At 39.1% G+C, this 12,016-nt stretch overlaps 1 protein-coding gene across 11 annotated transcripts in view; it reads left to right on the top strand.

Annotated features, from left to right (window-relative positions):
• Positions 1–12,016, top strand: part of MSH2 (mutS homolog 2) — a 136,042-nt gene that overhangs the window by 76,257 nt on the left and 47,769 nt on the right. For 7 of the 11 annotated variants that reach the window (XM_055240845.2, XM_055240851.2, XM_063618054.1 and 4 more), the window contains 2 exons: positions 1,600–1,775; positions 3,681–4,125. In XM_055240845.2, coding sequence (XP_055096820.1) covers positions 1,600–1,775; positions 3,681–3,851 — 347 coding nt within the window. In that variant the 3' untranslated portion in view covers positions 3,852–4,125. Of the gene's footprint in view, positions 1–1,599; positions 1,776–3,385; positions 3,626–3,680; positions 4,126–12,016 lie in introns of those variants that run through there. The other 4 variants (XM_055240848.2, XM_063618050.1, XM_055240846.2 and 1 more) reach the window with 2 other exon arrangements.

Here is a 12,016-nt window from a genome sequence, read left to right as displayed (position 1 = left end):
AATAACTTTTCAGGTGGCACTCTGATTTTCCACGAACACGTTTTTCTGCATCAGTTGGTTGCACATGAGTGAGATAATCTTGGTTCTTTATCCTTTTTATTTATACTTCATTGGGAATCCTTTTGAGTTACTGTATTTGCATCATTATTATTACTGCTGTAGAATTCAGGAACTTTTAGTAGATCTGGCAGTTAGCATGAAATTTTGCGTTTAAATCATTGTTTGTGTTTTGTATGCTATAGAAATGGGTTCAGAGTATTTTTTAAAAGGCCAGATGAAGTGTGAAGATATAAAAACTTCATCCTTCACTGTGGATGTTTAACAAACATTTGCTTCTACTTTATTTTAGTTTGCTTCCTTTAGTTGTGCAAAGTGTCCAGTTCTAGAATGCATGAGATATATGACAAAGCCAAAAAATTCTTTATAGTTGATAAATAATTGTGGCAAAACAGCTGTATAATAACTTTGCAAGCATCATTTGATTAAATGCTTAAAAAGTCTTGACTCAGTGTTAACTATTTCCTACAAATAATAAATCAATATTTAATTAAAGCTACTCCAAATTAGTGACACTTTTACATGTCTTTCTTTCTCCCTCCCCTTCTCCCTTCCCCCATTCTCCCTTTCCCCCTTCTCCCTTCCCACTTACCCCCTTCTCCCCTTCCCCCCTTCTCCCCTTCTCCCTTCTCCCTTCTCCCTTCCCTCTTCTCCCTTCCCTCTTCCCTCTTCCCTTCCCTTCCCCTTTGCCTTCCCTTCCCCCTTCCCTTCCCCCATCTCTTTCCTTTCCCTTTCCCTTCCCTCCTCTTCCCCCTTCCCCCTTCCCTTTCCCCTTCCCTTCCTCCCTTTCCCCCTTCTCTTCCCCCTTCCCTTCCCCCTTCCTCTCCCCTCCCTTTCCCCTCCCCCTCTCCTCCCCTCCCTTCCCTTCCCATGAAATGAGAAAGCCTCAGAGATATTGGCTTGATTAATTTTTCTTTAGATTAAGATATTTGTCTAAGCCTTTAAGGTTTATCTATTGAGCTTTTTTGTCTCCTATTTTTATTTTTCCTACTATGTTTGTCAAGGATAAAATACAGCACTGTGTGCCACGTCATAATCACTTTTCATTTGAGACAATTAAAATTCCTTTATTTTATTTTTTTATTTTATTTATTTATTTTTTTTTTATTTTGAGACGGAGTCTGGCTCTGTTGCCCAGGCTGGAGTGCAGTGGCGCAATCTCGGCTCACTGCAAGCTCCGCCTCCCGGGTTCACGTCATTCTCCTGCCTCAGCCTCTCCGAGTAGCTGGGACTACAGGCGCCCGCCACCACGCCCGGCTAATTTTTTTTTGTGTATTTTTAGTAGAGACGGGGTTTCACCGTGATCTCGATCTCCTGACCTCGTGATCCGCCCGCCTCGGCCTCCCAAAGTGCTGGGATTACAAGCGTGAGCCACCGCGCCCGGCCTAAAATTCCTTTATTTTAATGATATATTTGGCTAATGTATTTGAAGTAATCTGAAATTAAGTTTTCTAATGACAAGGTGAGAAGGATAAATTCCATTTACATAAATTGCTGCCTCTTCTCATGCTGTCCCCTCACGCTTCCCCAAATTTCTTATAGGTGTCTGTGATCAAAGTTTTGGGATTCATGTTGCAGAGCTTGCTAATTTCCCTAAGCATGTAATAGAGTGTGCTAAACAGAAAGCCCTGGAACTCGAGGAGTTTCAGTATATTGGAGAATCACAAGGATATGATATCATGGAACCAGCAGCAAAGAAGTGCTATCTGGAAAGAGAGGTTTGTCAGTTTGTTTTCATAGTTTAACTTAGTTTCTGTATTATTACATAAACAGGACACTAAGATGAAGGTTTTTTGTTGTTGTTGTTTGTTTTCCTCTGTGTTTCTAGTGCTTATTTTTTAATCAATTTGTTTGATGGCAAAGAATCTATCTCTGTGTTATTTTTATTTCTGCAGTATATACATCTGCATGATCAAGATTTGATTTCAAGTACCAAATTAGGAGTAAAGGAATATTAACCTAGGTTTAAAATTAGTCATTTCACTAAAATTAGTTATTATGGACTATAGATGTCTAGGTATATCTTTGTTCATAAACGAATATGTCAAGTTCAGTTATTAAATTACACATTAGGTAAGAAAAGGACAAAGAAATAAAAAAGCATGATTCATAATTCCTGCCCTCTGTTTGTTTAGAATTTAGTTGGGAAGATAAGAATAACGAATGTGACACAGAGAATAAAGTGGCATATGACAAATATTTATTCAAGAAAGCTATATGTGGATGGGATGTTTCAGCTCTCATGGGAGAAGTGGATTTTATGGTGGCTTTTCTTTGAGTAGTGGGTCATATTTGGGTGTTCACACAGAAAGACCCAAGCATATGCCTAATTTTTTTTATTATTTATTTTTTAGACGGAGTCTTGCTCTGTCACCCAGGCTGGAGTGCAGGGGTGCGATCTCGGCTCACTGCAAACTCTGCCTCCCGGGTTCACACCATTCTCCTGCCTCAGCCTCCTGAGCAGCTGGGACTACAGGCGCCTGCCACCACACCTGGCTAATTTTTTGTATTTTTTAGTAGAGATGGGGTTTCACCATGTTAGCCAGGATGGTCTCGATCTCCTGACCTCGTGCTCTGCCTGCCTTGGCCTCCAAAAGTGCTGGGATTACAGGCGTGAGCCACTGTGCCTGGCCTTCCTTTTTTTTTTTTTTTTTTTTTAATTAGAGGATTACTAGTTCTCTTCAATTATAAAAATAAAAGAATCTTATTTCACTGCCTGGTCCTGGAAACATTTACTGCAATATACATTGTGACAACTTTTTACTTGTCATGTTTTTAGCTTTTACCTGTGAATTTCTTATCATTGTTCTTATCTGAAGGATAGATAGTTGCTACAATAATAATAGATGATGTGTATGGTTTTTGAGCCTAAAAAGTGTAGTTTTATCTGTTGTACCTATACAAGCAGGAGAAATATAACTTGTTAATAATGTTAGGTATGGCAGGCTGCCATCCTAAATATGAAGTGGTCTTTGTATTTGCACTTTAATGTGTTGAAATCATAGCTTTCAGTGACCCAGGATTAGGCAGACTCTTTTATGTAATTCCTTGTTTCCAATTAAAATTGAAGTCGTGTACTTTTGATAACATTAATTATGATATATTTTGATCCCTGTGAGGTTGGTAACATTATTCCCATTTTGTGAATGAGGAATGTGTGTTAAGGAATTTGCCCAAGAGTCACATAGCAAGTAATATTCATGCTTTCTGAAGCAGCAATAACTTGGCAATAAAATAAAAATGAAGCATCTTCTGTATGTGTTAACTTTTCAGTGACTGTTTATGCCTTCCAGTATTCTTTGTAAACCTTGAATTCTTTTTTTCACAGATGATTAAAGTTTATCAATTATAAAGGTGGAGGAATTTGGGAACTAGACAGCGCACACATAAATAATAAATATGTTCTTCAAATATTGGGTGGGCTAATGTGGGAGGAGTTTGAGACCAGCCTGGGCAAGGGAGGAGTTAGAGACCACCCTCGTCTCTAAAAATATGAAAAATAAAAAAAAATTTTTTTTAAATGGGTGATATGTTTAGATGGAAATGAAACAATTTGTCACTGTCTAACATGACTTTTAGAAAAGATATTTTAATTACTAATGGGACATTCACATGTGTTTCAGCAAGGTGAAAAAATTATTCAGGAGTTCCTGTCCAAGGTGAAACAAATGCCCTTTACTGAAATGTCAGAAGAAAACATCACAAGAAAGTTAAAACAGCTGAAAGCTGAAGTAATAGCAAAGAATAATAGCTTTGTAAATGAAATCATTTCACGAATAAAAGTTACTACGTGAAAAATCCCAGTAATGGAATGAAGGTAATATTGATAAGCTATTGTCTATAATACTTTTATATTGTTTTATATTAACCCTTTTTCCATAGTGTTAACTGTCAATGCCCATGGGCTATCAACTTAATAAGATATTTAGTAATATTTTACTCTGAGGACATTTTCAAAGATTTTTATTTTGAAAAATGAGATCTGTAACTGAGGACTGTTTGCAGTTGACATAGGCAATAATAAGTGATGTGCTGAATTTTATAAATAAAATCATGTAGTTTGTGGAATTTGAGATGCATTGTAGTTCTTCGCAGTGTGACTTCAAATATTTTAGAAGAAACAAATAGCTCAGAGACCTCGTAAAATATCTTAAACTGGAGGGCTCCATGGAGATCATTGCCAGTGACTCCCTCAGAGTGTCCATCTGTTGGCAGGAGCCAGGTTGGCTGCATACGAATTAGCTAAGGAGCTTATTATATATCCAGAGTCCTACCGTGAGCCTCCATCCCGTCTGCCATTCTCCCATCCCTGGTCTATGATAAGACTTAGAAATCTGGATTTTAACAAAACCTTTCAGGTTGAGAACCTTGATTTAGTCTACTTCTCCTATTTTACAATAAAGAGATGAAGGGGTTAAGAATTAGCAGCTAATCCTACGCAATGTGACGGAAAAAGGACAGTCTTTTTAATAAATGCAGTGGGCTGGTGGGATATCCATATAGGAAGAAATGAAATTGGATCCTTACTCCATGTCATACATAAAAACCTCCACTTTGGGAGGTGAAGCAGGCAATCACTTGAACTCAGGAGATCAAGACCAGCCTGGACAACATGACGAAACCCCATCTCTACAAAAAAAATGCAAAAATTAGCCGGGCATAGTGGTGCTTGCCTGTAGTCCCAGCTACTCAGGAGGCTGAGGTGAGAGGATCACCTGAGCTGGGAGAGGTTGAGGTTGCAGTGAGCTGCGATCATGCCATACAGTGATGCTGTGTCTCAAACAAAACAAAACAAATCACCTTCAGTGATTTTTAGACCAAATGTACAAGGTAACAGTATCAAGGTTTTAATGTTTTATAGTTCTTCAGAAGATAACATAGGAAAATATTTTTATGTCCTTGGCTTTGGGAAGAATTTAAGTCACAGAAAAACACCATCCATAAAGTTTGACTTATTTAGCTAATTGAAATTAACAACTTCTATTAAAAGGCACCACAAGTGAAAAGACATGATTTATAATGGAAGAACATACTGGTACCATATAAAATATCAAAGAGTTGGGCATGGTGTCCCATGCTTATAGTTCCAGCTACTCAGGAGGCTGAGGCAGGAGGATCACTTGAGTCCACAAGTTCAAGTCCAGCCTGGGCAATATAGCAAGACTGCATTTCTTTTCTTCTTTTTTAATACCTGGAATAAAGAACTGCTATAAAATCACTAAGAAAAGGGGTCACTTAAGAATCTCATTAACAAAAGGAATTTGAATATTTTTCCAAGGAAGATATGCAAATGGACTAAGCACATGAAAAGATGCAGATCAGGGAAATGCAAGTCGAAACCACAATGAGCTACAACTTCACACTGATTACGATAGTTAAAATCAAAAAGTCAGATGGTGAGTACTGGCAAGGAAGTGGAGAAATTGAAACTGTCATGCGCTGTTGGTGCGAATGTAAAATGGTGCAGCTGCTTTGGAAAACAGTCTGGCAGTTTCTCAGACAATTCCACTCCAACGTATATCCAAGTGGAATCAAAACATATGTCCCCACAAACCTGTACATAAATGTTTATAGCAGGATTATTCATAATAGCCAAAAGGTGGAAACAACCCGAATGTCCATCAGCAGATGAATGCATAAACAAAACGTGGTCTATCCATACAATGGAGTATATTATTGAGTCATTAAAGGAATGAAGTACTGGTACATGGTGCAGCTTAGACGAACCTTGAAAATATTGTGCTAAATGAAAGAAGCTGGTTACAAGAGTCAACACGTATGATTTCATTCATGTGAAAGTTCAGAATAGAGACAGCAGTAGAGACAGAAAGTAGCAGTTCAGGGTTGGTGCCGGGGAATAGAGGGTAGGTGGGGGAAAGCTAAAGGATACGGTGTTTCTTTGAGAGATGGAAGTTCTAAAATAGGTGATGTTTATACATGTCTGTGAATATACAAAAAACCATTGAATTGTACACATTAAATGGATGAATTGTATAGGAATTATATTTTAATAAAGCTATTTAAAAAAATTCAGACACTTCACCCAAGAGGAAATCTAAGTGGTCCATAGACATGAAAAGGTCTTTAATCAGCAGTCAGAAAAATGAAAATGAAAACCATGCCAGGCCACCTCCCACCACCATAGTGACAAGCATTTCAAGTGTGGCAGTTCCAGCTGTTGTTGAGGATGTGGAATAACACTGGTAGGGGTGTTAAGATTATCTGGTGAAATTGAAAAGACGCATACGACCCAGCAATTCTGCTCTTAGGTGCATACTCTAGAGATGCTTTTGCCCATTGTGCTGCAAGATGTATACAAGCATGTTCCTAATCCTCCACACTGGAAACAACTCAGCAGTGAAAATGAACTACAGCTACACAAAATGACATAGATGGAATCTTAAAACGTTTAGTAAAAGAAATGATACAAAAAGGATACAGTTTTTTTTCATTTATGTGAAGTGTAAGAATAGGTGGTATTGTTTAGGGATGCAGTCTTTGGGATGGCAGCTGTAAAGACAAAGTGATTGTGTCAATCAGAGTGTTTGTCTTTAGGGAAATGGGGTGCTGATGGGGAGGGGGGCACATTAGGGCTTCTGGAGGGCCACAGTTCTGGTTTTTAACCTGAGTAGTGGTTTTGCACGTGCTTGCTTTATAGTTAACTGCAATTTTTTTTTTAAATGTAGTTAAAGTTTGGTATGAGAACAAATGTATGACCAATGAGTCCTTTCAGTTTACCAAGTTCTTTTTCCTCATTGTTAATTTAGAGTGGGTTACATCAGTTTTTCTTTTCTGGCTGCCAAAAGCTTAGGAAAAAGGCAAACTGACAGAGGAAGATTTTAAATGTAGAAATATTTATTGGTTTACAGATCGTTTTAATCACTTGTACATGAAAAGCTTTCATATAATTCAAAAAGCAAACTTTAAATTCCAGTGAAATATTTCATCCCATGGTTGTGAAAGAGTGTTTTTAGATTGCTGCACAGAAGCATGTTTAACATGGAAATCAGCTCATGGTTTTAGTTGTTAGGGCTACAAGAAATTGGGGGAGACTGTTGATTCCAAGAAAACATGTAGTCTATCAGGCTGTTTTCATTCCTCTAAAAGAGACAGTGTTCTAAGATGTTTTTGAAAATGAGAAAATACGTAATAGATCTGCTTAAGAAGTTTAAAACTTAATCTGTGCTTATTACATGAATATGCTAATGTAAAACCAGGCCTTCAATTAGTGTTTCCTTCCTTTTAGAATGGTGTATGTAAAGCAAAATATAAACTAATTTCTGACCTGTCAAAGGTTTTTTCTTAAAATTTAAATTTATAATGTGGTTTGGTTTTTCTTTCCCACTCAAACATGAATTTGGGTAATACCAGAATAAAGCCGAATATATAAATATTATCCAAAATTTAGAACTCTGTTAAGAAATCTGTTGACCACATAACCATGTTTCTGAGAAAATACATGATTTTTTGCATCTTTAAAAAAATTAGCACTAAGAAGCCAAGATGAAGTTGTTTTTGTAATTTGATTTTTTTTTCCTTAAAATACTGTTTTGGAGTTAAAAGTTGTAGCAAAACTGGTATAAGAAAGATGTTTTAGGGTAGATATATTTAAGTCTTGTCTCATACTCTATTGACTAAGCTAGCCCGGTGACTAGGGTAGATGTATTTAAAGAATAACTTTTCCCCCTTAAAATCTCAATATTCCACATCCTGTTAGACTTCTTGAGTATTAAATACATCTTCTATCCTTGGTCTTTCTGCATTTAGCTTTTTTGGGAAGTATGTTTTTACCCAAACATATGGTATGAGCTGCTGATTCAGTATTGAGTGGCTCTTTAAGCTTGTTAGTTACATTCTGCTGATTAAAATGGTGTACAGAATAGTCAGGAAAAACCAGTCCTTGGCCTGAAATAAACAATGCTAATTAGCTTATGGGGAAGAACAAATGAGTAAAGAGAATTTTCATATACAAAGGAAATCTCTATTATTGTCTTTCTGGACTCAGTGTGTTTGGGTTAAGGAGATAGGGTATAGCTGGAGAAAATGATGAAAATGTTCAGAATGTTACACGTATTTTTACGCTGAAACTGGAAGTGGAAACCCAATTTAATAGTTTTCTGCCCGATGTTGCCCTGTCTTCATACCCACACCACTTATCTTGCTTGATAGAGCTACTACTTCCTCTTATACTGCTTCAGAAGTTAACCTCTATGGTGCAGTGCTAGGATATCACAGAGGAAATAATCCATTGTAGACAGTGTCTTGTTGCTGGGAGTTATCAGTGCCTCCTGTTCTCTCTAAGGAGGGCAATGGGGAGCCCTTGCCTTGCATTTGCCACAGCCGTTTCGTTGACCTCCCTGGAAGAACAGTATTTCATGATGTCAGACAACATTCAGAACATGCTGAAATTCAATGTATGTCAGTATGCATTTGCTTTGGTGTGTGGTTTGTCCAAACCAAAGTGCCCATTCATGTCTCTGATCCAGCCATGTGGGAAATTCAGCAGTGGGGTGAACCATATGGAGATGGCAGGTGTTGGGCAGCCTTGACTGGACTGCCCTGGTCTTACTTCTGGACTTGGTGAGTAGAAGATCACACTGTTGCTTGCTGCCCTGGGTTCACCCCAAAGAGGGAAAGAAGAATTAGAAACTTAAATGGTTAAATTCAGAAACAAGAAAAAGTTCTGTCAGTGGGCAGTTTCTTACGTCTAACAAAAAAAACAACAGCAGTGAATTCCTTTGTGTTCAGAACCAACCAGTAAACACAACCTTAGCAATTAACCTATCACTATCACGATTGTTTATTTCCTGGAATTTTGTTGACAGAATTAGTCCAATAAATGTTATGAATAATAATTTTATGAATAGAGATAGGTTAATGCCAAATTAAGTATAATTGAATCTAAGACATTAATGCAACTGTTTTAAATTCAACCACTGACCTGCAATTTTAATATGCCTTGTCCATCCAGCAAGATACATTTTGTCCATTTTTTTCACGTTTAAAATTTAATATTTATTGTCAATTCCAGTGTGTTTCATTGCTAAACATCAGGCTCAGCCAAATCATTCACGAAAATGACTCCACGCCGAATCTTTAACATCACAATGTGGATTAACAATTTGGCAACATTTGGCCAGGCGCAGTGGCTCACACCTGTAATCCCAGCACTTTGGGAGGCCGAGGCGGGCGGATCACGAGGTCAGGAGATCGAGACCATCCTGGCTAACATGCTGAAAACCCGTCTCTACTAAAAATACAAAAAGCTGTGCGTGGTGGCGGGCACCTGTAGTCCTAGCTACTTGGGAGGCTGAGGCAGGAGAATGGCATGAACCCGGGAGGCAGAGCTTGCAGTGAGCTGAGATTGTGCCACTCCAGCCTGGGCAACAACAACAACAACAACAAAAATTGGCAACATTAAATACTTTGTCAGTATCTGAAAAGTGCAAAGTACTGTACTTGGCTCCCCAAAGGCTCCTCTTAATCCTGAAAGGCAGGTGCTTTTGTTATCTTTTAGTTTATTATCTACATTTTCCAGATGAGGAAACCTAGGTACAGAGGTTTAGTAACTTGCCCAGGTCACATAGCCAGTAAGTGGCAGAGCTGGGATTTGAACCCCAGTACCCTGTCTCCAACGAATCTGAGATGTATATGTGATAAATTTAATCTTTCTCAATAAATTATTAAGTGTCAAAGCAAGTGGTATGGGCAATGCACCAGGATTAAGAAAAACAGAGTGTGGTACAGATGTAAAATATTTCTAATTCTGTTGTGTGCCGTGGCACTCCCGTGGAAGGCTTGCCACAGACACAGCCAGAGGCATCCACGTGGGCCCTTGCTGCGCACCTGGTTCGCTGCTACCAAGGCTGCTCTCCCACGGCTTGTTCACACAAAGGAAAGTGAGCAGCTAGGAAGCTGCATATTTGGAAGTTGACTAGTCACCAAATGCTGGCATCCAACCAAGTGATTGCATTGTACCCTGTTTGGATGAAAGATTGTGTTTAAATGAAAAGAGAGATGATCAGCCAGAAGTGTGGCAAATGAGTTAGAATAAAATGTCAGCATTGTTTGAAGCAGGTTGCTGAGGGCTGGTGCCCTGAAATCCGGTCACTTCGAGGATATATATGTTCCATCAGGGGCCGGAAATGTTTTATCCAAGCTTTAGGGAGTAACCCTGGAGATTCTCTTTGTTACTGTGCTGTTAAGTATGTGCTTACGGAGTAAACTTCGCTTGACTAAGGTTTACAGGCCTGAATGTGCAATTGAGTTCAAGTAAGCAGCAATGTGGTGTATTAGGAAGACTGCTTGACTCGGGTTCTAATCCTTGCTTCACCACCTAGCTGTGTGACTTTAAACATCACTATTTTTCCTCCTGCCTCTCTTCTGTAGCTTAAGGGGGTTGGATTATTAGAGTTCTCAAATGCCATACCTTCAAGGCCAGGTGCAGGATGCAGAGAATAGTGGGTTAAAGTGAACACCTCAATGTAAAATCATTCAAAAATTTAAAAACATCACGGACCAAACAAATATGTCTTTAAATCTGAATTTGGTCAAAGGTCACAAGTTTATGCCCTCTGGGGTGCTCTCTAACATTTTCATTATGATATGAAAGGATTTTTCCATACATACTCAAAAGGAGCTCACGCCTCTGTTGCAGTCAGTCTGGCCACTTCCAAATAGCCACCCCATGTTGGTCTCCACTTCTTCCCTCCCTCTTTAAGTGCCATGTTAATAATCTAGCTTATAATTCTCTAATCAGCAGTAGAGCACTTTGCTAGGGGTGATCTTAGCAGCCCAAGTATGCTAAGGCTTAGAAATATTCATCAATGATGTTTTTCCCTGAAGCTGGTTTGGTGTCCGTTAAACTAGAACCAGAATCAGAGAAAAAGGACCCCGTGAATTCCAAGCCGACAAAGCTGGGGAAGAGGCATTGAACAACTTGTGGTTGCCTGAGAAACAAAAGGCAAGGTGGTTGGATGAAAGCAACACTTGCAAGCCTTTTCCAGCTTAACGAACATAAGTCTAGATTTTGGGGAGAGCCTGTCTTAGTGAGAGTGAACAAATAAAGTAGGCTGTATCTTTCAGAATTGGGTATGACTCAAATAACTTTTTTTTTTTTTTTTTTTTTTTTTTTTTTTTTTTTTTTGATACAGTCTGTCTCTGTTGCCTAGCCTGGAGTGCAGTGGCATGATCTCAGCTCACTGCAGCCTCCACCTCCTGGGTTCAAGTGATTCTCCAGCCTCAGCCTCCCGACTAACTGGGATTATAGGCGCCCACCACCACACCCAGCTAATTTTTGTAGTTTTAGTAGAGATGGAGCTTTACCATGTTGGCCAGGCTGGTCTGGAACTCCTGACCTCAGGTGATCCACCCGCCTTGGCCTCCCAAAGTGCTGGGATTACAGGCATGAGTCACTGTGCCTGACCTCAAATAACTTTCAAGATTGAATAATAGTAGCTTGAAGCAAGTCTAGAGACCAGCCAGCTGGAGGACAGGGCCAGCAGGAAGGAGGTATGCAAGGAAAAACCTGCAATGAATGGACCTACTGTGTTTGACGGTACTGAGAGGAGTTTGGGGTTGAATTAATAATAACTACAAAACATCCACAAAGCAATTGGGAAGAAAGGGTAGGGGGACTATTAGGCCTAGTAATATCAAACTTTTTTTTTTAAAAAAGAGTAAATGTCATGACAGTATACTGCCCACCTCAATTGTAAAATTTTATTTTATTTAGTTTTTAGATGGAGTCTCGCACTGTCGCCCGGGCTGGAGTGCAATGGTGTGATCTTGGCTCACTGCAACCTCCGCCTCCTGGGTTCAAGCAATTCTACTGCCTCAGCCTCCCAAGTAGCTGGCATTGCAGGCACCCGCGACCACGCCCAGCTAGTTTTTTGTATTTTTAGTAGAGACAGGTTTCACGATGTTGGCCAGGCTGGTCTCGAACTCCTGACCTTGTGAT

Source organism: Symphalangus syndactylus, chromosome 14 (assembly GCF_028878055.3).
Source record: "Symphalangus syndactylus isolate Jambi chromosome 14, NHGRI_mSymSyn1-v2.1_pri, whole genome shotgun sequence".
NCBI lineage: Eukaryota > Metazoa > Chordata > Mammalia > Primates > Hylobatidae > Symphalangus > Symphalangus syndactylus.
The sequence above is the reverse complement of the archived record's forward strand: the minus strand, read 5'-3'. Positions and strand labels throughout refer to the sequence as shown.